General features: G+C 37.6%; 2 protein-coding genes across 2 annotated transcripts in view; both read left to right on the top strand.

Moving 5' to 3' along the window:
• LOC142337795 (UDP-N-acetylglucosamine--dolichyl-phosphate N-acetylglucosaminephosphotransferase-like) overlaps positions 1-27,950 on the top strand; it is a 246,605-nt gene that overhangs the window by 183,078 nt on the left and 35,577 nt on the right. The window lies entirely within an intron of this gene.
• LOC142338573 (uncharacterized) lies at positions 5,119-7,145 on the top strand. The gene has a single exon (XM_075388373.1). It carries the CDS (start codon positions 5,522-5,524, stop codon positions 6,998-7,000), a length of 1,479 nt encoding a protein of 492 aa, XP_075244488.1. The 5' UTR covers positions 5,119-5,521; the 3' UTR covers positions 7,001-7,145.

The raw sequence follows: 27,950 nt of genomic DNA, 5'->3' as shown, positions 1-27,950 counted from the left end.
GCCAACCATTCATAAAACTGAAAAACTTTCCCCATATGATTTTTTTTGTGCGAGACTTTGTAAACATTTTATTAGCCGTTAAGATAATCACTTTATCGCCAGACATTAATTGTTTACTGATAAAGTCAAATAACATAGACCGCCATCGGACCAGTTTGAAGGCATTGTAACTAGGAGCTTAAACGAGTAATTGCTTTGGAAATTGTTTTCATAGGGATCGAAATTTTTTGAACAAGTTTACAGCACAGATAGGTGCAGTAAAAATTATCAGTTATTAGTGTAACGCTGCCGGCCTCATTTCATGCAAATATATCTATTAGAGAACTATTCGGTTCAGTTTGATCCAAATATCTTTGTCTCATTTGAGCGTAGCAGATTTATTAAAATAGCATAAGATCTGACGAGGTTTTAAACGATAAGAAAACCCTTGCAAAATTTTGAAAAATAATGAGGTTTACGATAATACATAATGAAAAAAATTCTTTTATAACCATTGCTTTTGTAGGGCCAGATTTTAATGTGAAAGAAGAGATGGAGTGTTTGACAAAGTGTCAGTCTCGCCAAGCGTATCTTAATTGCTGACAAAATGGTTTCGTTATATAAAAATATGATCATGCAAGATAAAGTTCAGAAATCAAACTGGAGATTACTCAAAAAAATTCTTGTGTTATGAAAAAAGTTGTTGATCAATTATAAATAGAAGAATTTAAATATTCACAATTTCTTTCGCTCACTTTTCAAAATTTGCGATTTATTCAAATTTAACAGAAAGACAAAAACCAAACTAACCTCAAAATATTGAAAAGATTTTGTGCAGTTCTTTAAAACTCAGGATTGAAATCCACTGACATTGAATATATATGCATAATTTTAGTTACTTTTAGTTACTGAAAGCAGACAACTTTTTACTAATGTGCTCCTATGCATCTATGGTTGATTTCAAATAATTAATTTGAACAATTTTGTTTGCGTATTGAAGTATCTAACTATAACTAAAAAAAGATGGCTCCTGCGTGTGTGTGCGTTTCACAAAATTTTCCAACATAATTCTCAAAATTCCAAAAAACCATTAGTTTCAGTCAGAAAAACAGTTGGGAGAAACTGGAAGCAAAATTTTTTGCTTTAGAGAAAATAACTTGTACTGTTTCAGTCTAAAATAATACTGTCTTTTTTGCCAGAAAAAAGGCACACTCTTTTTTATCAATTTCTAGAAATTTAGCTTAATTGAAGTAAAAAAAGAAAGACACAGCCACAGACAAACCATACAAACACACACACACGTTGCATACGCAAATTTGCAAAAAATACAAACCACAACAACAAAAATATATTCTTGGCGACGAAGCATCATTACGCAAGTTTTTTCACGTTCAATTAGCTATTCTTCCTTGTTTTTTAAAATAACTAGGTGTCGACTGGTTGTGTCAATTGATTCAGTTGATGTACATATGGCTTTAAACCTTGAAATGGAACCAAAATAAAGTTTTAATCATAACTTAGAACTGCATTTTCCAAAAAATCCGGCGTAATTTTTCCTATTCTTTATAATTTCTGAGAGTTTTAGCATTTTAACTATATTTTGTCCAAAAATGATTGGACCTCACTATTTCAAACTAACTTTCTGGTCCTCTTTTACACACATACCACATACACTACATATTTAGGTACTCACGCAACAAAAACACACGATCCCATGCACACATAAACAAAAACACACAAATAAAAACCCGACACAAACAACTTTAAAAACTTTCCTCTGGTCAACTGATCTTGCCCATGTTTCACATCGTACATTTTTATCTTATTGGTTTTACTTAGAAAACTAAGTGTGGACTTCTTGAGGCAATCGAATGAGTAATTGTGAAATTCACAATAAAATTGAAATCAAACTATATGAATATTTACGACGCTTCGTGGGCATAATGCGCCAATTTGTTTTCTTGCAAAAGCTCGGTGATTTTTTTCTGCTAAAAGTATTAGGAAAACAAGCAGAGCAGCCAGCCAGTTGAAAAAAAACGATTTTAGTTTTCTGCTTTTTTAAACATTTGTAACAAAAAAAAATAATTTTTGTAATTCAGTTTCATTTCTGTTAGATTTTGCACTCTGTCACTTTTTGTTTCTAGCACTTAAACTAACTCTTTCTTGTAAACTTTTTCTTTCTCACTTTAACACACATACCAGACAAAGTATAATTACGACCACCGATACATACACCCACGCAAGCGCTCACGCAAACCAATCCCAACAACAAAGAAATGTATATATATATATATATATATATATATATATATATATATTGTAATAAAATTGGCAACTGATCTTTATTCATGGTTCCTCGATGTTCGTATTTGTCTTGATTGTTTGACTTTTAAAATTAGGTGAGGACTTTTCTGAGTTGATTCTATCGGTAACTGTTGCAAATTTTTGTGGTTTTGATGTTTCTTTATAACCATGGGACAAGTTGTTTTTTAAAAAGCTGCAGATCTGTCAGAGGCAACGTTCAATGCGCAAAATTTTGATATTGAACGTATTTTATACCGCAAATTGTAGCAAATACTACGTCCTTTTCAATATTTTTCAATTTTTTTGACAGTTTTTGCGCTCTGCCTCTACTTGCGTCTAACATTTACGGGACCGTTAGCAGTTGTCCATAAAATCTCTCCTTTAGTCCTGTTGAACAAAATTTGTTATCAGTAAATTTTGTCGTCTTGTGTTTCTGAATCTACGTAGTTACTATAAAAAACCGATAACTTTAATAACTTTTTTGGGAACTGAAATTGAAAAGATTTTTTATCATCGTTTTTCAATTTACAGAACGCTCTCACTCTGGAAAGGATCAAGGCGAATTGTATTTTCAAAATACAGAGAATTGACTTTTTTTCTAATGTTCAAAAAGAATTAAAGACATATGTGTTAAACGTTTCAACCTGGCGATCATTAAACCCCCCAACTCTGTGTTGCAGTATACTGACGAAGATTAGTTCGAAGTATCGGTTCTCACAGCAAAAGAGGTATGCAAACAAAAAAGAAAAGAAGATAACTCCATCTTTATTTTTCAATACTGATTTTTTTGGACCTGATGTTCACTCCTTGAGAACAGTTTTTCTTACGTCTCTTTGATTTTGAAAAAAAAAACGAAATGGTTAGTTCTGATCTGATAAAAAGATTTGCATAATAACTCTGGAAATTAGAAAAGAATACAATTTTCTGTTTTCATTTTAACACCGTAAAAAATTGAGTTTTGCTATCTTAGGAGCTCTAAAGTGCCTGAAGTCTTCTAATTCTCCGAGGAATCTGTTCATTACAACGAAACATCAATTCTTATAGGTATTTTCCATTGGCAGAAACAGAGACAGAGAGACAGAACAAAAAACGATTGAAAGAAACAACATATATGATTTTTCGAAATTTTTAGTCAAATAGTTAAAATTGTTAACTTTTACGCTTGCAATAGTACAGAGTTACTCCCGACAATCAAGGTCCTCTTCAACCTAACTAAATTTATCACAAAATTCTCTGTTTGTTTCATTTTAAATTTCAACGCGATCTGTCACCCCACCCCTCCCCCTCTTCCCCGAGCGTTTTTTTTTCGTTTTCTATTTTTCGATCGATATTTTGAAGCCTCCCAATTTTTCAATTTTCTGATAATTTTTATATAATTCAAAATTAAGTCCTGTGAGCTAAAAAATAGTGTTTTTCTTTTTTGTCTGCGATGCGAAAACAAAAAATGAAAATTTGAATTAATAAGAAAAGCCAGCCTCGCATATATATCCCCCCAATTTAAAAAAAAATTGGAACATAACAATAAATATCAGAAAATTTGAAACTCTACATAGCTAATAACTACATATGGTCAATTTTTACAGAATAACGAGCTTAGTAATAAATATTACCCGGAGCGAGCCTCGTGTCAGAGCATTTCAGATTCACTGATTCACTTCAATCCAATGGTAAAACGTTAAACCAGTCCTGAATCAGAGTGACCTAAGGGTAAATTTACCTCGCAGACCAAACCCAGAAACATTTTTTTCGTGAATCGTCAATGGACATTCTTAATTTGTTGTTTTTTCCGATCACATTAAAATCATAGTAATAATGAAATTTTCGAAAATCGAAAATTTTGGCAAACTTGTCCCACGATCAGACAAAAACCAAGTAAAATCGTGTAAGTATACGTTACAAAATAGTAAAAAAGACTGATAGTAGGACCGGAAACCTTATTAAATAAACGCTTGTTAAAACGGGGGGGCTTGGATGAGGGGGGGGGGGGGAGGGGGCTTGGATGGAGGGGGGGGGGGGGTTGGAATTAATATTAAAATATCAAATGAAACAAATAAATCATCAGAATTCGTTATATTTTCGGATGATACTGTCGACTGATACTCCTCGTCTTGTTAAGACAATTAATTCGGTCAGTCATAAAATGTCGGGCGAGAATTTGTTATATTTTCCAATTATAAATATAAATTTAGGTTATAAATCCAACTTACAATTATCAGGCTATAAAATGCCCTGTCCAGAATTCTTGAAATAGAAAAAATCATAATGAAATTTTTATGATTCAGTACTAACGTATTATGACACTCAGATCCGGGTATCTATTCCAGACAAATCAGATAGCGTTTCAGAGTCTGAATTAGTCGTTTCGCAAAAACTGACTCGAAGTCAGGCAAATTCAGTAAAAAATGTGGCTGGCGTCAGTGCTCATATTGTTCTGAAATCTTTTTCTTTTTCATTGCATTAAAAGTTGGGAACGGGAAGGGCGTTGCAAAATTCTACAGTAATTCCTTGTTAGGTCCAACTCTGTCAAATCGAATATCATTTTTATTCCAAACTAAAGTTGGAGCATGTCTTGAGCTTGGTCTTATCAATCTTTAGTCGCTGACCAAAATTCCAATATATTTTAAAAACGTTAATCTGAAATAAGTCAAGATGTGTTTGTTTACTTAGTAATTTAAATCTGATTAACGTCGATTACTTCAAAATCGCCACCTGTTTCGAATAAACAAAAGATAACCGACCAAAATATAATAAAATTCCTTGCCATTATTCAATTATTGAAGTACTGCGCATGCATTTTGAACATCCAACCATCAAACACGCCTTAAATGAAAAAGATTTTAGCTTATTTTCAAATACAAGTTATAGTAAACATTTGTATTGAATAAAGTCACACCAATACTTATTTGGTCAAAAAACTGACTTTTAATTTATGAAGTCTTCACATGTAATTGCAATCGCCAATTTTATTTAATTAGATAGTTTTCAAGTTCTACAAATAAAATCATTTTATTATTATAAAACCGTTTACATGCGTATTCGATGCCATCATAAAATTAAAAAACTCGCCGAAACGTACAAACAAAACTACTACTGTATTAATTAATTTGTTCACTGTGGAAAGTGTTTACAGAATTATATCTTTCCGATTCATAACAGTTTCCCATGGCTATTATTTAGAATTTCACAAGAGTTACGCAATGCTTTTAAAGGTTACATAATTGTATACTTTTTTTCAAAAATGGCAACAGATGATAAACAGTGTCGCAAGGAAGAAGAACTCACGACAGTAAGAACCGACGTTGAAGAGGCGTTCGGAAAAGTGAACGAATTACTAGAGCTGATCTCAAAACAGAATTATCAAAACTGTGTGTGCGGGAAAGATAAACCTCAAGACCAGGGAAAAATAGAATCTTTAGAGAAGGAAAATTCCGAATTGAAATCACAAGTTGAAGATTTGAAATATGAACTGACGAAACGTGAACAACTTAAAGATGAAATTGCCCGACTCAAAACCGAGTTGGAAAAATCACCGAAAAAGGCCGACAAAAACAATGAGGAAAATTTGAAGAACTTGGAGGAGCAACTTAAAGCGTTGAGGGATGAGCTCCAAAAAACGAAAGCCGAAGTGAACGAGTTACGTAATCAAAACGAGAAACTGCAATCCGATCAACAAGATTACGTAACCAAAAACGAAAAGCTAGCTGAGGCAAATGACGAACAAGATCAGGAAATCGAGAAGCTGATGAAGTCAATCACAGATTTGGAAAACGAAAAGGATAAATTGAAGAAAAAGGATCAAAAATGGAAACAACAATTTGAACAAAACGACCGTGACCTTGATAAGTTAGAAGAGGAGTTAGAAAAATTGAGAATCAGTTTGAAAGACAAGGACTTGACCATAAGCGACCTTCAAAATCAACTCAAAAATCAAAAACCAGAGGTCGAAAGTTCAGAGAACAAAAAGTCAGACGCTGATAATTCCGAGGTCAAAAAGTCAGATGGCAATTTGGAGAAATCTGAAGATTTCGAATCTCAATTAGCTGATAAGAACAAAATATTAGAGAAGAACAAGAAGCAAATTGATAAATACAAATCAGCACTGAAAAAACAAAATGAAGATTTAGATAAATTGGAGAAAGATGTGGACTGTAAAGATTCCGAAATTGGACAGTTAAAGTCCAAAATTGAGGCATTGACCGATCAACTAAACGATAAAGAATCTGAGATGAAAGCAAATGGGCAAAAAGTCAAATATCTGGAAGAAAACGTTGCCCGTTTAGAGAAAGCAGCATCGTTACCAGAGAAAACAAATGAAACGCAAATAGATCAAACTTCCAATTCCGAAGTCGAGGAACCAAAAACTAATAATGGAAGCAATTCAGAACAGCGGGAAAGAACTACGTTTACAGTTGTTGATGATTACGTAACTTTGCCAAATCATAAAGATCTGTCTAACGATTACGCAACGCTAAAATTACGAATACCTGATGATTACAGAATTGTGGAAATTTCCAAAGTACCAGGCAGTGGTAGTCGTCGATCGAGTGCATGTCGCTCTCGTTCTCGTCTTGTAGAAAGTTCTTCTAAGCGAGAGTTCTGCTACGCAAAGTTCCAATCGACTTATTCAATGCCAACAACTTTGCTGTGCAGATGTCCGAAGTGCACCGAGCATAATCAATACATGAAAAAGCAACAGCGGAGAGCTGAAAAACTCTAAAACAAGTTACTTAAATTTTTCAAATGTTTATTATGTTTTCTGCAGTTCTAGTACATTAAAAATTGAATTGAAGTTAACGGTTGAAGTTTACAAGTCAGTTATACTATATACATTCTACTTCTCAAAATTTTGCATTATTTTACAATAGTTTAAATCAAATTAAAGCTTCCATATTCTGCTAAACTTTTGCTAAACAACGTCTAAAGTACTCCATGTTTCTTTCGAAAAGTACAAGTTATAATTATGGAGCAGATTCTGTTTTAAAAAGTTTCAAATTTGTGTAGAAAATGAAACTTAAGGAATACAGGAAAAAGAAAGTTAAAGAAATTTGAACTAAATTATACCGTATAAACCGAAACTGAAATTAGACCAAAGAGAAATATTGTTATTTGTACAAATCAAGATTAATGTTATGATTTGATTCTCTCAAACTAGGTGGGTACCAAATTTGAAACAAAGATATTATTCGGACCTGATGATCTTAGAAAACGAAACACCTTGAAGGTATACTAAAATTATTATTCGAAGATTTTGGCATGAACAAATGACCTGGAACGCATTTTTCAGACCTTACATAATACGTATGGATATACAAAAGCCCTAGAAATCAGGCCACATTTAGGGCCCTTAAAGGGAATTTCCTCAAACGATTAGGCTAAATTAAGCCCGCAGAACTAAACTATCACAAGTTATGAAAAGATAAGCTAGTATAAATACGGCTAATTTTTTATCCTTTTTCTCAACCCAATTTTTTTATTCTAATATCACTTGCTTGTTATACAACCTTCGTTATTCTCAGCGGTAATATAGTCTTTCCTTAGTTCGATTTTCCTAACTTCTTAGGATTATTCGATAGATTCGGTGTAGACTCAGAGATCGAATAGAGAAATAGAAATAGTTAGGCGACTTGTTGTAGAACACATTTATTTTTATTCTAGCTGTGATTTAGTTAGGAATAAGGTCTGTTGTAACTTTGCAATCTTTAATTTATAAATCTAGTAATTTCTTAAATTAGAGTTTGGCTTTAATTGAAAACATAACATAGCTACTTAGGAACATAGGTGGTTTTACAGAGATCAATGACTATTAGGTTAAGTTAAGATCTCCCGGGACTTGGAGATCAAGAGAGTGACTGCAGACACGCTCAAAAAGAGAGTTTCTAAGAGTATCAATCGCCGCGCTCCTTTGCAGACTGAATAAGTGAAGCCACTCTGAGGGTAGGGTTGCCTGTTCGTGGAAGACTTGGCGAGTAAGACTAACTCGTGTAAAATAGATGGGCGAACCAAGTAGGCACTTAACACGGTCTACAGTAACTCTGAAATACATGATGGCCATAGATCTTGCGTTCTTTCTTCAAGTGGTTGATACTCGTCTGGTTGTGTTGTGGAGTGAACTACGACGAGCTTCATCTTCAAATTAGGTAGTCTTTAGGGTCACAGATTGATCTCTTAGTATAACTTAGTTGCACTGAAAACTTGGTATACTTCTCAATCACAGTACCAGCTATTTTATAATTGTTTTCCTTTCTCCATACACTTAGCCCTTAATTCAGGCTCGAGAACTCTGAATTCAACTTTATCATTACTATTTTAAAATAGTGCTGCCTTCAATCTGATTCTTAGGAGTAATAGGGGGGCCTGGTATAACCCTCTCTGTTATATAGGATAATAGGCTTGCGAAGTTACCACTACTCTAGTTCTCTTTTTTTGAATATTCAAGTATCTAAAATTTTTTGGGATTTGATTTGGGAATTTCGCCACCCAAGTTTTTCAAATTCTACATTGGCGAACACAGAGGGATTTATTGTTAGAAAAAGTCACAGGAATTACTATAAAAGCTAGCGAAAAAGGGGAATACTTAGGTATAAAACGAAGAACGCGAGCAGGGCTCACGTACCGTCAGTGAAACTTCAAAAAAACTTTGAACAAAAAAAGAGAAGAGACGTTTTTACGAAACAATAGTGAAGAACGACCGATCGTAATCAAAATAGCTTATATCAAAACCATATAAACCAAAACTGACTGCTAATTTGAACACAATTCAAAAAAAGTTTTAACAATTGAATTACTGCGAATCCAAATTGTTATTTTATAGTTTTTAGATTCTGTTTCTTTGTCTTTTTTGTAAAAACAAAAAAAAAACAATAACAAGGGGTTCTTGAGACAAAAAAAACAAAGGCATTAAAGTAAAGTACTTTTTTGAGGAAGAAAACAATTAACGTTCCTTAAGTGAACACAATAAAAATGGCAAACGCAAACAACAACCACGCCCAGCAGCAAATCGTAGTGGCTGCTCCACCTCTAATTCCGTTACGTCGTTACGTTATCCGAGCAAAGAGTTCGACTGACTGAAGCGATGGACACGCCATTTCGAAGCATTGTCTCAGGCAAGCAATTGGGATGACGCCAGACAGCGAGCGGTCCTCCCTACTTGCTTGAGCAACTACGCACCTGACGAGTACTACAACCTCCCGAATCAGTACTTCAATCAAATACAAGGACAACCGGCCCCAACGATCGAGCGTGTGCTCAATGCCCTCAACAACCGAATTGGAGACCTAATTCAACGAGTGCCAGAACCGAGTTCCAGAACCTACAGCAAAATGAAAGAGAGAGCATAAAAGAGTTCCCACGAAGAGTCCGAAAACTGGGCGAAGCAGCAAACGCCCATTTGAAAGCAGCCGGAAGGCAAGAATCAAATAAGCACGCCTTTATTGATGGATTGTTGGAAAGTGAGATATGATATGCCCTCCTCAAAGAAGATCAGGATACTTTCATTGCATCCGCGCAAAGAGCCATAGCCTTCGAAGCAATTGCGAAAGTTGAGAACGCCCGATACCGACCAAGACGGACAGGACACGTACGTCGGACGCAAGGCGACCACGATGAAAATGGGAGAAAAACCAAGTCCGAGATTTATTGACGAATGTGTGCATGGGCATGCGACTCAATGACTCGATGGAACATCAGATCAAGAGTTTCAACAAATTGTTGAGTTGGGTCGGACACATTTAGTGGAGCACAAGATTGGTACTGGAGACGCTCGCCCAATTAAACTTTCTCCCTATCGATTAGCACCCGGGAAGATGGCAGTTGTGGAACAGGAAGTAGACGATATGTTTTCCAGGAATATCATCCAGCCATCTTAAAGCCCGCACAGTGCGCCAATTGTACTCGTAACAAAGAAAGACGGCAGCAATAGAATGTGTGACTTTAGAAAACTCTTCATGGAAGCTCTTCATGGATCTAAAGTTTTTTCGAGCCTGGATTTAGCCTCCGGATACTGGCTGGTCCCAATAGCAGCGTCAGCGATACCAAAAACTGCATTCGTTACCCCTGACGGTGGTCACTAGGAGTTCCTGCGACTATCATTTGGACTGTGCAATGCCCCAGGCAAACTTCAACGTTTGATGACAGCAATCTTTAACGAGTACCTCTTCAGTTTTGTTCTCATAATTCTGGACGATGTTTTAGTCTTCAGCAAGTCAGAGGAAGATCACGAAGAACCCCCAATCTTCAAATTGTGTTTGAAGCCGTACGGAATGCAAACTTGAAACTTAAGCCAAAGATGGGCAAATTATACCAAAACTCAGTTACGTATTTGAGGTACAAAATCAGTGCCGAACGGTTTCTCCCGATGAGGGAAAAATCAGAGCACTGAAAGAGTGGAAAAGACCGGAAAATATTACAGAAATAAGATCGTTCATGGGAATCTGCAGTTACTATCGTCGATTCGTAAAGGACTTTGCCGGGTTAGCAGAACCACGACATGAGATCGCGAAGAAGAACCGGAGATTCACCTGGACACCGGACTGTCAAGTTGCTTTCGAGAACCTGAAAACAGCAATGATCGAGAGCACGGTTTTGTCGCATCCAGACTACAGCTCACCATTCCTGCTAGATACAGACAAAAGTGACAACAGTTTGAGCGCAGTACTCTCAAATGTCATAGATGGTGTTGAGTATCTAGTGGCCTTTGCAAGCAGAGTACTATCACCAGCCGAATGTAAATATTCAACATCAAAGCGGGAGGCAGTAGCTGTAATCCAGGCAATGAAGTGGTACAAAACATAGCTATGCGGGACAAGGTTTGTGTTCAAAACAGATCATGCTTCACTTCAATGGCTGTTAAGGCAAAATAACGATGGAATGACCTTTCTAATGTTAAAAAGCTTCAAGAGTTTGACTTCCAGGGGGTTCATCTTCCTGGTTAGAAACATGGAAACGCAGATTGACTTTCACGACAGTTTAGCCAGACTCCCGAATTGACTGAAGAGGAGAAGAAAGAGATATTCGGCAACTGCCCCTCCCCCGCTGAAAGTTTAAGCGACGCACTCGGGCATATCCAAATGATGACTTCACCGGAATCCTACCCAGGTTTATCAACAGATATAAAACTAACCCACGCACTAGCCCCCAAAAATCAAATGGCGAAAACTCTAACGTTCACGAGGCATGAGTTCGAAGATGAGACTACAGAATGGATTGAAACGGGTACAAATTCAGATTTCGGACCTCAGAACACAGAGTGGGTTTCCGAATTACCCCATCAAAATAAAACTCAACTGCAGGACAGCCACAATAACGACGAATTTGAAATTCCATACAGTATGAGCTTCCGAAATCTCTATTATGCTGTGATGAAAAAACGGGCATCCAGAGGAAAATTTGGATTCGAGTGGTCGACAGATGACGAGAGTGATTACTCCGGCCAAAACGAGGTTGTTGAGACCTAGATGACCACCGAAACTGTCCATTTCAACAAACCCGAGATAGAAGTTCCTGAAACTGACAAAGGAAGAAAATACTGCAGCCTTAACAATTTGGGAAGAGATCGAATGACCTCAAATCCGGACCAATCCAGCAAACATGAAGCAAACTTTCCCAACAACGACGAGACATCAATGGAAATTGTTCTAGAGGAGGGCAGAGAAGCGGCAAGAGAACGTCAGGCGCAAGACCCTGCAATAAAACTCGGTTTTCATTGGTCCGATGCTGACAAAACGGCACGCAAACGTCCCTTGGCAAATGTAGAGAAAAAAGCAGCTATTGCAGCCGGAGAGGATGCGCTGGCACTCTGGTGTGTGCGGGAACAACTAGAATTGGCAGAGGGAGTTCTATACCAGAAGTGGCTTACTGAGGGAACAAATTCTATTGTCAGACAGTTCGTGGTGCCCACAAGTCTACGGAAAAACGTGCTAGAACAACTACACGAATCTAAGATGAGTAGGAGACACTTCGCTTTTCAGAAGACACTCGACAGAGCTAGGCAACGGTTCTGGTGGGCAAAAATGAGAAAAGACATTGAGAGGAAGTGTGAAAACTGTTTGACGTGTCAATCGCGATCTACAGCTGGGCAAAAACGGAAAGCACTATTTCAGACAATTAACGTAGGAATTCGTTTCAAGAAAATTGCCGCAGACATCCTGGGGACAGTGACCGAAACTAAAATAGGAGGGTACAAAGATATTCTCGTACTCACCGACTACTTCAACAAATTTGTAGTCAGCACACTAATGCAAAACATAATTGCCGAGGCCGTGGCAAGAGCAATCGTGGAAAAACGGATTCTTTTTGGGGCACCAGGATTCAATTCACACTGACCAGGGCTCAAACTTTTGCAGTAAACTTATCTTGAAAATCTGCCAGCTGATCAGAATGAAAAAACAAAGACCTCGCCTTACCCCACTTAAGGCAACGGTATGGTTGAGTGACACAACCGGGTCATTGATGATGTAGTTTTGAAATACTGTGCGGTAAATCCGAACACTTGGGACGAAATGCTCTCATATCTGAGCTTCGTCAACCACAGTACAGTTCACAGAACAACAGGATATACCAACTTTTCTTTAGTTTACGGACAATAGTTCAAATACCCAATCGATTTACTTCTACCTAAGGCGCCAGGTCCCAAAATTCAAAGTTATGAATTCACTCGATGGTTGGAGGAGCAGTTTTTTGGTTGGAGGAGCACACATGAACTCCAGAGAAACCTTGGGTGCAATCAAGAGAGGCAAACAGATCGATACCACAAAGAAGCCTTTGGAGAAAGCTACCGCAATGGTGATCAAGTTTGGCTGTTCGCTCAGCACAAAGCCAAATCGAGAAAGTTCTTCTTGCCTTAGGATGCCCCCTACGTTGTGTTAGAGAAAACTTGGGATGTACATTACAATATATCTAAAACGGGCAGTTCTAACAGAAGGCAGATTGTACACTACAATAGGCTAAAACCCGTGAAAGAACAGCCGGATCAACGGAGAATTTTTACTCGAGCTTCAACAGGAAGACAACAGTCAACTGGAAAAGCAGTAGAAGACTTGGAAGAAACAGCAAATCTTGGACTCTTCTCAGAAAACTCTACAAGAATACTTTTTTGTCGGAGCACAGAAAATCCTCGAAACACCTCGAGATACAAATGGATGGAGTAAGAAGATGACTTCTTCCACAATCTGTTTGAGGAACAAGAAAACTTCTGCGATCAGACGAGAGGCAAATCACGAGATGCTCCCATATATGAGCTTCGTCTACCACACAACAGTGCACAGAACAACAGGGCATACTTCTCTCTGAGTTAGGGACAAGAGTGCAAATACCCAACCGATTTACTCCTACTTGAAGCGCCAGGTCACGAAATTCAAAGTTATGAATTCACTCAAAAGTTGGAGGAACAATTTCTTGAAGCACACATGAACGCCAGAGAAAACTTGGGATGCAATCAACTGAGGCAAAAAGACCGATACCACAAAGAAGTCTTGGGAGAAAGCTACCGCAATGGTGATCGAGTTTGGCTCTTCGCTCCCCACAAAGCCAAATCAAGAAAGTTCTTCGTGCCTTGGGATGGCCCCTACGTTGTGTTAGAGAAAACTTGTGATGTACATTAAAAGATACCTAAAACGGGCAGTTCTAACAAATGGCAGATTGTACACTACAAAAGGCTGGAACCCGTGAAAGAGCAGCCAAATCAACGCAGGATCATTACTCGACCTTCACCAGGAAGACGACAACCAACTGGAAAAGCAGTAGAAGACTTGGGAGAAACGGCAATTCTTGGACTATTCTCGGAAAACACTACAAGAAGGCTCTTTCGTCGGAACACAGAAAATCCTCGAAACTCCTCGAGATACAAATGGATGGAGGAAGAAGATGACTTCTTCCAAAATCTGTTTGAGGAACAGGAGAAAACTGCTACAATCAGACGAGAGGCAAATCACGAGAAGCAGGACGTCGAGGAAGTACAGGCAACTGAACTGACGGGACTTGATGAGAGAGAGAGAGCATGGGAGAAGCCAACCTAGAACCTTCTCCCCCAAGAGCCGAGCAAACGGACCCACCAGAGACAACGGATCAACTAAGCACTACCCTAGATAAGACTTTAAATACAGAACTCAGGAACATCCTTAAAACTCATAACACGAAAGGGTTGAAACGGACACCAATGACACTCAACTTCGAAACACCGAGCCCAAACCTACTTTCTAACACGGAGAGATGCCCCAAGCGGGCAAAGCAAATCACCATAAGATACGGAATTGATAACGAATGAAAACATTAATCATAGCGCACATGACGAACCTACTAACAAACTCAACTCAAAACTTTGAAACGTTACCAAAATATTTTTATCAATGTATTGTGAACACTTTGATAGAGAGAATTACTTTGGACTAATAAAATTTCTTCTTCAAAGCCACTGGCTAAACACACAAAAACAAGCAATCAAAAGGTTCAAAAATTCTTGATTAGGACTTTAAATAGCACTTAAGCATAGCAACACTCGTCGAAACAGAACCCAGACTATATATGATAATCAATTGAATTTTTCTTAGTTTAATTAAGATTTCCAGACTATTGAAAGGAGAACAAAGCAAATGAGTCATGCACAAAAAAACATTAAATTTGGGCACTAGAACCAATTTTAATACAAAACTTAGTTCCAAATAGTAATTGCACAGTTTTTTTAAACAAAATTGAAACCTCAGTATCAAAAAAAGACTTGTCGCCGCAAGTGCAGTTTACTCTAACTTTGACAATTTTTAGATGAAGTGGTGCTATCTTTTTTTAGATGAAGTGGTGTTATCCAGTTGACTCTATCAGATGAATTGACAACTCGAGCAAACATTGTGTTCGTCCCACAGACTCCGATCACTCTAGTTGATTTTAATTGAACTGATAGAAATTGCAATCCCCTTTTCTAAATCCTTGGACATTGACTGGAGTACATTTAAAGTTTTTTCGAAAATCCTCAAATAGATAGAAATTCACGTGCTCTCATATCTGAGCTTCGTCAACCACACTACAGTGCACAGAACAACAGGATATACCAACTTTTCTTTAGTTTACGGACAATAGTTCAAATACCCAATCGATTTACTACTACCTAAGGCGCCAGGTCCCAAAATTCAAAGTTATGAATTCACTCGATGGTTAGAGGAGCAATTTTTTGGTTGGAGGAGCACACATGAACTCCAGAGAAACCTTGGGTGCAATCAAAAGAGGCTAACAGACCGATACCACAAATAAGTCCTTGGAGAAAGCTACCGCAATGGTGATCGAGTTTGGCTTTTCGCTCCCCACAAAGCCAAGTCGAGAAAGTTCTTCGTGTCTTGGGATGGCCCCTACGTTGTGTTAGAGAAAACTTGTGATGTACATTACAAGATACCTAAAACGGGCAGTTCTAACAAATGGCAGATTGTACACTACAAAAGGCTGGAACCCGTGAAGGAGCAGCCGGATCAACGGAGATTTTTTACTCGAGCTTCAACGGGAAGACAACAGTCAAATGGAAAAGCAGTAGAAGACTTGGAAGAAACAGCAAATCTTGGACTCTTCTCAGAAAACACTACAAGAATACTTTTTTGTCGGAGCACAGAAAATCCTCGAAACACCTCGAGATACAAATGGATGGAGTAAGAAGATGACTTCTTCCACAATCTGTTTGAGGAACAGAAGAAAACGTCTGCGATCAGACGAGAGGCAAACCACGAGATGCTCCCATATATGAGCTTCTTCTACCACACAACAGTGCACAGAACAACAGGGCATACTTCTTCTCTCTGAGTTAGGGACAAGAGTGCAAATACCCAACCGATTTACTCCTACTTGAAGCGCCAGGTCACGAAATTCAAAGTTATGAATTCACTCAATGGTTGGAGGAAAAATTTCTTGAAGCACACATGAACGCCAGAGAAAACTTGGGATGCAATCAACTGAGGCAAAAAGACCGATACCACAAAGAAGTCTTTGGAGAAAGCTACCGCAATGGTGATCGAGTTTGGCTCTTCGCTCCCCACAAAGCCAAGTCAAGAAAGTTCTTCGTGCCTTGGGATGGCCCCTACGTTGTGTTAGAGAAAACTTGTGATGTACATTACAAGATACCTAAAACGGGCAGTTCTAACAAATGGCAGATTGTACACTACAAAAGGCTGGAACCCGTGAAGGAGCAGCCGGATCAACGGAGATTTTTTACTCGAGCTTCAACAGGAAGACAACAGTCAAATGGAAAAGCAGTAGAAGACTTGGAAGAAACAGCAAATCTTGGACTCTTCTCAGAAAACACTACAAGAATACTTTTTTGTCGGAGCACAGAAAATCCTCGAAACACCTCGAGATACAAATGGATGGAGTAAGAAGATGACTTCTTCCACAATCTGTTTGAGGAACAGAAGAAAACGTCTGCGATCAGACGAGAGGCAAACCACGAGATGCTCCCATATATGAGCTTCTTCTACCACACAACAGTGCACAGAACAACAGGGCATACTTCTTCTCTCTGAGTTAGGGACAAGAGTGCAAATACCCAACCGATTTACTCCTACTTGAAGCGCCAGGTCACGAAATTCAAAGTTATGAATTCACTCAATGGTTGGAGGAAAAATTTCTTGAAGCACACATGAACGCCAGAGAAAACTTGGGATGCAATCAACTGAGGCAAAAAGACCGATACCACAAAGAAGTCTTTGGAGAAAGCTACCGCAATGGTGATCGAGTTTGGCTCTTCGCTCCCCACAAAGCCAAGTCAAGAAAGTTCTTCGTGCCTTGGGATGGCCCCTACGTTGTGTTAGAGAAAACTTGTGATGTACATTAAAAGATACCTAAAACGGGCAGTTCTAACAAATGGCAGATTGTACACTACAAAAGGCTGGAACCCGTGAAAGAGCAGCCAAATCAACGCAGGATCATTACTCGACCTTCACCAGGAAGACGACAACCAACTGGAAAAGCAGTAGAAGACTTGGGAGAAACGGCAATTCTTGGACTATTCTCGGAAAACACTACAAGAAGGCTCTTTCGTCGGAACACAGAAAATCCTCGAAACTCCTCGAGATACAAATGGATGGAGGAAGAAGATGACTTCTTCCAAAATCTGTTTGAGGAACAGGAGAAAACTGCTACAATCAGACGAGAGGCAAATCACGAGAAGCAGGACGTCGAGGAAGTACAGGCAACTGAACTGACGGGACTTGATGAGAGAGAGAGAGCATGGGAGAAGCCAACCTAGAACCTTCTCCCCCAAGAGCCGAGCAAACGGACCCACCAGAGACAACGGAACAACTAAGCACTACCCTAGATAAGACTTTCAATACAGAATTCAGGAACATCCTTAAAACTCATAACACGAAAGGGTTGAAACGGACACCAATGACACTCAACTTCGAAACACCGAGCCCAAACCTACTTTCTAACACGGAGAGATGCCCCAAGCGGGCAAACCAATTCACCATAAGATAAGGAATTGATAACGAATGAAAACATTAATCATAGCGCACATGACGAACCTACTAACAAACTCAACTCAAAACTTTGAAACGTTACCAAAATAATTTTTATCAATGTATTGTGAACACTTTGATAGAGAGAATTACTTTGGACTAATAAAATTTCTTCTTCGAAGCCACTGGCTAAACACACAAAAACAAGCAATCAAAAGGTTCAAAAATTCTTGATTAGGACTTTAAATAGCACTTAAGCATAGCAACACTCGTCGAAACAGAACCCAGACTATATATGATAATCAATTGAATTTTTCTTAGTTTAATTAAGATTTCCAGACTATTGAAAAGAGAACAAAGCAAATGAGTCATGCACAAAAAAACATTAAATTCGGGCACTAGAACCAATTTTAATACAAAACTTAGTTCCAAATAGTAATTGCACAGTTTTTTTAAACAAAATTGAAACCTCAGTATCAAAAAAAGACTTGTCGCCGCAAGTGCAGTTTACTCTAACTTTGACAATTTTTAGATGAAGTGGTGCTATCTTTTTTTAGATGAAGTGGTGTTATCCAGTTGACTCTATCAGATGAATTGACAACTCGAGCAAACATTGTGTTCGTCCCACAGACTCCGATCACTCTAGTTGATTTTAATTGAACTGATAGAAATTGCAATCCCCTTTTCTAAATCCTTGGACATTGACTGGAGTACATTTAAAGTTTTTTCGAAAATCCTCAAATAGATAGAAATTCACGTGCTCTCATATCTGAGCTTCGTCAACCACACTACAGTGCACAGAACAACAGGATATACCAACTTTTCTTTAGTTTACGGACAATAGTTCAAATACCCAATCGATTTACTACTACCTAAGGCGCCAGGTCCCAAAATTCAAAGTTATGAATTCACTCGATGGTTAGAGGAGCAATTTTTTGGTTGGAGGAGCACACATGAACTCCAGAGAAACCTTGGGTGCAATCAAAAGAGGCTAACAGACCGATACCACAAATAAGTCCTTGGAGAAAGCTACCGCAATGGTGATCGAGTTTGGCTTTTCGCTCCCCACAAAGCCAAGTCGAGAAAGTTCTTCGTGTCTTGGGATGGCCCCTACGTTGTGTTAGAGAAAACTTGTGATGTACATTACAAGATACCTAAAACGGGCAGTTCTAACAAATGGCAGATTGTACACTACAAAAGGCTGGAACCCGTGAAGGAGCAGCCGGATCAACGGAGATTTTTTACTCGAGCTTCAACAGGAAGACAACAGTCAAATGGAAAAGCAGTAGAAGACTTGGAAGAAACAGCAAATCTTGGACTCTTCTCAGAAAACACTACAAGAATACTTTTTTGTCGGAGCACAGAAAATCCTCGAAACACCTCGAGATACAAATGGATGGAGTAAGAAGATGACTTCTTCCACAATCTGTTTGAGGAACAGAAGAAAACGTCTGCGATCAGACGAGAGGCAAACCACGAGATGCTCCCATATATGAGCTTCTTCTACCACACAACAGTGCACAGAACAACAGGGCATACTTCTTCTCTCTGAGTTAGGGACAAGAGTGCAAATACCCAACCGATTTACTCCTACTTGAAGCGCCAGGTCACGAAATTCAAAGTTATGAATTCACTCAATGGTTGGAGGAAAAATTTCTTGAAGCACACATGAACGCCAGAGAAAACTTGGGATGCAATCAACTGAGGCAAAAAGACCGATACCACAAAGAAGTCTTTGGAGAAAGCTACCGCAATGGTGATCGAGTTTGGCTCTTCGCTCCCCACAAAGCCAAGTCAAGAAAGTTCTTCGTGCCTTGGGATGGCCCCTACGTTGTGTTAGAGAAAACTTGTGATGTACATTACAAGATACCTAAAACGGGCAGTTCTAACAAATGGCAGATTGTACACTACAAAAGGCTGGAACCCGTTAAAGAGCAGCCAAATCAACGCAGGATCATTACTCGACCTTCACCAGGAAGACGACAACCAACTGGAAAAGCAGTAGAAGACTTGGGAGAAACGGCAATTCTTGGACTATTCTCGGAAAACACTACAAGAAGGCTCTTTCGTCGGAACACAGAAAATCCTCGAAACTCCTCGAGATACAAATGGATGGAGGAAGAAGATAACTTCTTCCAAAATCTGTTTGAGGAACAGGAGAAAACTGCTGCAATCAGACGAGAGGCAAATCACGAGAAGCAGGACGTCGAGGAAGTACAGGCAACTGAACTGACGGGACTTGATGAGAGAGAGAGCATGGGAGAAGCCAACCTAGAACCTTCTCCCCCAAGAGCCGAGCAAACGGACCCACCAGAGACAACGGAACAACTAAGCACTACCCTAGATAAGACTTTCAATACAGAATTCAGGAACATCCTTAAAACTCATAACACGAAAGGGTTGAAACGGACACCAATGACACTCAACTTCGAAACACCGAGCCCAAACCTACTTTCTAACACGGAGAGATGCCCCAAGCGGGCAAACCAATTCACCATAAGATACGGAATTGATAACGAATGAAAACATTAATCATAGCGCACATGACGAACCTACTAACAAACTCAACTCAAAACTTTGAAACGTTACCAAAATAATTTTTATCAATGTATTGTGAACACTTTGATAGAGAGAATTACTTTGGACTAATAAAATTTCTTCTTCGAAGCCACTGGCTAAACACACAAAAACAAGCAATCAAAAGGTTCAAAAATTCTTGATTAGGACTTTAAATAGCACTTAAGCATAGCAACACTCGTCGAAACAGAACCCAGACTATATATGATAATCAATTGAATTTTTCTTAGTTTAATTAAGATTTCCAGACTATTGAAAAGAGAACAAAGCAAATGAGTCATGCACAAAAAAACATTAAATTCGGGCACTAGAACCAATTTTAATACAAAACTTAGTTCCAAATAGTAATTGCACAGTTTTTTTAAACAAAATTGAAACCTCAGTATCAAAAAAAGACTTGTCGCCGCAAGTGCAGTTTACTCTAACTTTGACAATTTTTAGATGAAGTGGTGCTATCTCTTTTTAGATGAAGTGGTGTTATCCAGTTGACTCTATCAGATGAATTGACAACTCGAGCAAAAATTGTGTTCGTCCCCCAGACTCCTCCCATCTAAATCCTTGGACATTGACTGGAGTACATTTAAAATTTTTTCGAAAGTCCTCAAAATAGATAGAAATTCACGTGTGGAGAGAGACTCAGTTGGGATACTGCAATAACCAAAAACTAAACGGCATTCTGGAAAACAGTCAGAATACCCTGATCACATCGCTACAAAAAGACATTTCCGAGATAGAAGAAGAAAGGACTCAGCTGATTCGAGATGTGAAGATTTTTGCAAATTCTACGGAGCTCATGAACAGGAAGAGAAGTTCAATAACGTTGCTTGCAGCGGGAGCCGCCGCCGCACCTGTTTTGGAGTCCATTGTGGAAAAAACAGCTGGCAAAATGCTCTCCATCTTTCATCTTTGTCAGGAATCAGAAGAAAAAATGCGACGAACTGCAAGGCTTCTTGGACCGCATGGACTACGAGCTACACAATTTATCGAGCAACACAGATGGCACAATACACATCTTGGCAACGAAAATTTAAAACAGCAGGAACAAATGAAAACTATCTTGAACTAAACAGCTGGGAATTTCGGAAACGTAGACCAAGCCATTAACAACCTTGAACACGATATGGAACAAGTACAGCAGGCACAAGTCTGCGACCACAAAATGAGCGACGTATTCACCTTTTTCTTCGAAACGCAAACCGTGATCAATAGCGTTTCCTTCGCTTTAGTGTCTCTTCATTCCAAAGTGCAATCCTTTAAGTGTGTACAATCAAGACTTGTTGAACGAGACAAACTACAACGAATCCTACAATCTCTTCGATTCCATCACAAAACGATGTCAATATCACTCCAGCATGTTAGTCTCTACTATGAACTTGAGCTACTTCGTGAGGTTTTTATTGGGGACAATGGGCTCCTCATAAAAATCGAAATCCCGATTTCAAGTGAAATCCCCATCCGCAAACTCTTTAGAGGAGTATCCCTTCCGCAACCTATTGCAAATTCAACTACAGCGTCAGTGCTTGTGCCCGAGCGTGAACGTTTTGTCGTCTCAGAAGCTACGACTAACTTTGCTGAAGTTGACGAAGCACAGATTCTCTCTTGTCAAGGTTCGACACGACTAAAACTCTGTGAACAACCCTTCTCAATGACTAGAAACCAACAAGCCGGTTGTCTGGTCAGTCTATTGTTGTGATCACGAAGCAGCTGTTTTACAGACCTAAAAATTTGATATAATCCACCTTCGAATAATGCCTACTGCAACCTATTCATTTAGCGCATTCAAAATTTCTTATTTCGTCTGCCACTACAAAATGCTGGATAAATAATATCACAGATAACACCCTAAAGAGCAGTAGATTGAGAGGATGCCAAAATGGCATCATACAACCTCCTTGTAACGGGAGAACTGAGATATCTAATGGAGGCTTGGTTCTGCGGCCCTCAACCGACAACTGTCAGAACGAAACTGGGCTGGTTATGACCGCAGGGCTCAACCCTCTACTTGAGAAAGCGTTCACCATGACGATACCAGAAAACCACGAGCTGAGTTCCCTAAGTATCACCATGGACTACCAAAGAAAAGTAACAGAACATGTCAAAGTCGAACTACAAGCAAAACCACCACTTGAAATAGACACCGAAACGAGCAAAAGGTTGATACGAGATTTTCATCGGAGCAACCCAGAGCGAACAAGACAAAACACAGCTGGAGGAACTGCTAATAATGTGGTAGGCTTTTTCGGATTGTTTTTATTGGTTATCACTTTTTTCACATTCCCAATAATTATATTTTGGAAATGGAAAAAAAATTGCTTCAAACGGAGGGCACAACCTCACATGATGAGCGAAATATATGACAAATCAGAGGACGAAAAACAACCAAAACAGCACACGGAGTTAATTTGTAGAGTCAGAGAGCAGAACAAACTAGAGTGTTCCGCATTTTAATGAGAGTTGTACCCTCCCTGTAATCTCTTCTACCTTTTTATCCTTGTACTCCTCACATAATCCATTTGCTATTTGGTGCTTAAATCTTGTGATGAATTATAACCTTTCGGGTGAATAGTTGAGTCCAAGGGGGACGTGTAGAAATTGAAACTTAAGAAATACAGGAAAAGAAAATTTAAAGAAATTCGAACTAAACTTTAAATTTTCTCGATGAACCGCATGAACCGAAACCGAAATTAGACCAAAGAGAAATATTTTTATTTGTACAGATCAAGATTAGAGTTATGATTTGATTCTCTCAAACTAAGTTGGTAAAAAATTTGAAACAAAGATATTATTCGGAACTGATAATCTAGGTAAAGGCAACACCTTGAAGGTATACTAAAATTATTATTCGAAGATTTAGGCATGAACAATTGACCTGGAACGCATTTTTCGGACCTTACATAATACGTACAGATATACAAAAGCCCTAGAAATCAGGCCACATTTAGGGCCCGTAAAGGGTATTTCCTCAAACGATTAGGCTAAATTAAGCCCGCAGGTTCCAATTATCTCAAGTTATGAGCCTTTTTCTTAACCCAATTTCCTGATTCTAAATTCACTTGCTTATTTTACAAGCTTCGTTATTCTCAGCGGTAATAGTCTTTCCTTAGTTCGATTTTTCTAATTTCTTAGGATTATGCGATAGTGTCGGTGTAGACTCAGAGATCGAATAGAGAAATAGAAAATAGCTAGGACACTTGTTGTAGAAAACATTTTTTTTCTTCTAGCTTTGATTTAGTTAGGAATAAGGCTGTGATAACTTTGCAATCTTTAATTTATAATTCTAGTAATTTTTTAAATTAGAGTTTGGCTTTAATTGAAAACACAACATAGCTACTTAGGAACATAGGTGGTTTTAGAGAGATCAATGACTATTAGGTTAAGTTAAGATCTCCCGGGACTTGGACATCAAGAGAGTGACTGCAGACACCCTCAAGAAGAGAGTTTCAAAGAGTATCAATCGCCGCGCTCCTTTGCAGACTGAATAAGTTAAGCCACTCTGAGGGTAGGGTTGCCTGCTCGTGGAAGTTTTGGCGAGTTCTACGACGAACTTCATCTTCAATTTTAGTAGTCTTTATGGTCACAGATTGATCTATTAGTTTAACTTCGATGCATTGAGAACTTGATATACTTCTCAATCACAGTACCACCTATTTTATATTTGTTTTTTTTTCTCCAAAACACTTAGCTCATAGAGAAGTTGAGGCTAGAGAACTCAGAAATCAATTTTATCATGACTATTTTAAAATAGTGCTGCCTCCAATCTGAATTTTAGGATTAATAGAAGGGCCCGATATAACCCTCTCTGTTATAAAGGATAAAAGGCATGGGAAGTTACCACTACTCTAGTTCTCTTTTTTGAATGTTCAATTATCTACAAATTGTTGGGATTTGATTAGGGATTCTCCCCACCCCGTTTTTTCAATTTTTACAGTTTGTTTGGAGATTTTAATTTCCGTACTGTTTTTTCGATTTCAGAAAGACTTTTTGCTGTAAAGAACAGCTTCTTGCTTTTAATATGATTAGTTGTTCTGTTCCGCCTTTTTTCTGATCACAACATCACCCTCAGGATAACGTTATCTGTAGGACAAGGCATTTTTTGAAACAAATTTTTTCTTAAATTCGAAGAACTCATTTGAGTGGGTAGCAATTTGGTTGGTAATAAGTCAGATTTCATTAGCGATCTATTAATTTATCAGATTAGTTTTCACGTTTAGCACACATTAATTCCCCAATTTCTCTGTTCGTTTATCCGTTGTTTTGCTCAGCTGATTTTTAAAAGGCACTAAAATTTAAATGTGAGTGTGCTAGGGATCAAAGCAACAAAAATGATTCCGCAAGTGGTATTCGACGACGAAAAATATGCATTGATTTGGAAGAAAATTCATGAATTTGATTTCAAAAACATAGTTTTGAATTAAACTCAATTCCTTAAATTAAGCAGTGTTCTTTTGTTTTTATAATTTGTAAGAAAATAATTCGCAAAACGAAAAATCTAACGATCATAGAAAATAAGTAAAAACACACATTTGATAGTACCATTGTGATTTTTTAGTTTTGACTTTCTTGCCAAACCTTGGGAAAAAATATGTGTAGGTACGTGTAGCAAATTGATAAAAACAAATCAGCACTGAAAAACAAAATGAAGATTTGAATAAATTGGGGAAAAACCTGGTTTGTAAAGAGTCCGTAATTGGAGAATTAAAATCCAAAATTGAGGCAATAGCCAATCAAGTAAACAATAAAGAATCGGAGGTCAAAGCAAATGGGCAAAACCAAAGACCTGTAAGAAAACGTTGCCCGTTTAGAGAAAGCAGCATCGTTACCAGAGAAAACAAGTAAAACGCAAATAGATCAAACTTCAAAGCCCGAAGTTCAGGAGGCGAAATTTAACAATAGAAGCAATTAGAAACAATGTAAGGAAACTACTTTTCGATTACATAACTTTATAATCAAAAACGATTACAAAGTTAAAAGTTAAAAACGATCGAAATGTTGTTGACGATTACATAACTTTGCCAAATCATAATGAAGTGCCTAACAATTACGCGGCACTAAAATTACGAATTCTTGTTGATTACAGTTTTATGGAAATTTCCAAAGTCTGGGCAGTGGTAGTCGTCGATCAAGTTTGTGTCGCTCTCGTTCTCTTCTTGTAGAAACTTCTCCTAAGCGTCCGTTTAGCTACTGGAAGTTCCAACCAACTCATTGAATGCCAACAATTTTGCTCTGCAGATGTCCGAAGTGCACTGAGCACAATCAATACATGAAAAAGCAACAACGGAGAGTTGATAAACTCTGAGATAAATTACCTGAATTTTTCAACTATTTAATATGTTTTCTGCAGTTCTAATACATCAAAAACTCAATTGAAGTTGAGTGGATGGCGTTTACAGGTCAGGTATGCTATATACATTCCTATCATATTTTTTTACAATTTTATTTTAAAATAGTTTAAATCAAATTAAGGGTTCGTTATTAAGCTAAGCATAGAAATAACGTCTGAAGTAGTCCATGTTTCTTTCGAAAGGTACAAGTTAAAATGATGGAACAGATTTTGTTTTTCAAACATCTCAAATTTGTTTGCAGATTTTAATTTACGTACTGTTGTTTCAATTTCAGAATATTATTTGTTATAAAGAACGGCTTCCTGCTTTTTATATGATCCGTTGTTCTGTTCCGCTTTATTTTTTTGATCAGAAGTTTACCCTCAAGATGACGTTATCTGTAGGAAATTGCGTTTTCTGAAACAAAATTTTTCCTTGTTCTCCAAAAACTCATTTGAGTGGTTAGCAATTTGGCTGTTATTAAGTCAGATTTCATTAAAGGTCTAATAAGTTTTTCAGATTAGCTTTCACATGTAGCATACTTTGATTCACATATTTGTGTTTTCTTTTATCCGTTGTATTCATCAGCTGACTTTAAAAGAAGTCAGTAAAAATATATGTCAGGGTGCCAGGGTTCAGAACAATAAAAATGCTGTTCGATGACAAAAAATATGCCATTATTTCGAGGGAAATTCGTGAAGTTGATATTAAACGCTCAAATTTTAATCAAAATCATATAGTAAAAATAAGCAGTTTTCCTTTTTATAATTTCTAAAAATATAATTGAATTCAAAACAAAAAATCTAACAATCATAGAAATTAAACAAAAAACACACATTTGATTGACCCGTTGTGATTTTAATGATTTTGAGTTTCTTGCCAAATCTTGGAAAAAATTAGGTGAAGTTACGTAAATCTCTGATTCAAAAAACTTTTTAATTTGTGTGAATTATTGAGTTTCCTATGTCCATTATTCAGTTTGAGCATTCATTCTTCTCACATCATGTCCTATTTCATCTCTTTAAAATCATTCAAAACTCAGCAGCTAAACAATGACATGAGTGTTGCCAAAAAACACAGTAGTCAAAGTGTTTACTAAAGCCTAATATTGTCACAAAGATAGAAAAATTGCCACTAAGACTATCTCTAAAAAGAGTTTGAAAAGACGTAAACAAATTTTGCAGCCGATAGAGGTATCCAAGTATTTCAATTGAAAGCTTTGTCCAACAATCAGATCCCCATTCAAATGTCACAAAAAATCAGGTTTTCATAAATTTGGGAACATAACAACTTTAGCTGCATCCAGTTCCTTACCATTGTACTTAAACATCAAGCAAAAAAAGCAAGTAAAAAAATTTTTACTACGAAGAAGTTATCCTCTTCTCAGTTTTCTTAGCAATGCAATCGTTCTCCTGTTCCTGACTTTTGACAACAACTGATTTTGCTTTTGATGCATTGGGCATCCTCTAACTCAAATTATTGCATCGAATACCCATTTAACAGGCTTTATTACAGAAATTGATTGAGAGTTTAAATAAGAAAAACTTGTGAGTGACCTTTCACTACCGCTTTCATGTGTTGCAACGAAAGAGTTTGCCCCCTCACGCAGAAATTCAATATGCTAAAATTAAAAACCCCGGTGACGTTTTTTTGTACTTGCTGCTGGAAATGTTTCTCTATATATACCTGGAGATGTAAAAAAAAACTTATAATTTCCAGAGCGAAAAAAAAGTTGGACTAATTTCTGAGCTTTCTGATCTTTTTTGCAACAAATGAGTTCTTCAAAAACTGTCTCCGCCAAATAGGGAGAGGCGGTATTTCCAAAATAGTTCGTGCAATGGTTGAAAAAAAATCAGCGATTAGCTATTTTTAACCAACAAAACTCGATTTTTGGTGGTTCAAATTGTGTATGATCAATTCCAAATTAAAATTTAATTTCCTTAGGGTCCAACTTTCTGGCAGAAGTCTCAATAGTAAACTGAATTCACGAAAAAAGTATAAGCATAACAGCGATTTGACTTTTCTAACAATAATTCAAACGCTAACAACAAAAAATCAGGCAAATCTATCTTTATCGTTTTTTTGCCAGTCAGCGTGAAATTAGAAGCGCTCTCGTGTTCAATCTAAATTGTTCCATACACAATGAAATTTTCATGCTAAACTTGATTTTAATTTTTACAGGATGACCGTTTTTGGGGAATATCAAAAAATAGGTAAAGGGCTTTTAGATCAAGAAATTTTTTCGAAAATTTTTGTATAAAACGGACAAAGTATTTTATAAAAATTTTTAACAAAAATTTAATCATTTTCATACTCAGCAATATCACTTTGCACGGGCCCAGAT

Source organism: Convolutriloba macropyga, chromosome 4 (genome assembly GCF_964194025.1).
Source record: "Convolutriloba macropyga chromosome 4, txConMacr16.3, whole genome shotgun sequence".
Classification (NCBI taxonomy): Eukaryota; Metazoa; Xenacoelomorpha; order Acoela; family Convolutidae; genus Convolutriloba; species Convolutriloba macropyga.
Note: the sequence above shows the minus strand (reverse complement) of the source record. Positions and strands in the feature narration are given on the sequence as shown.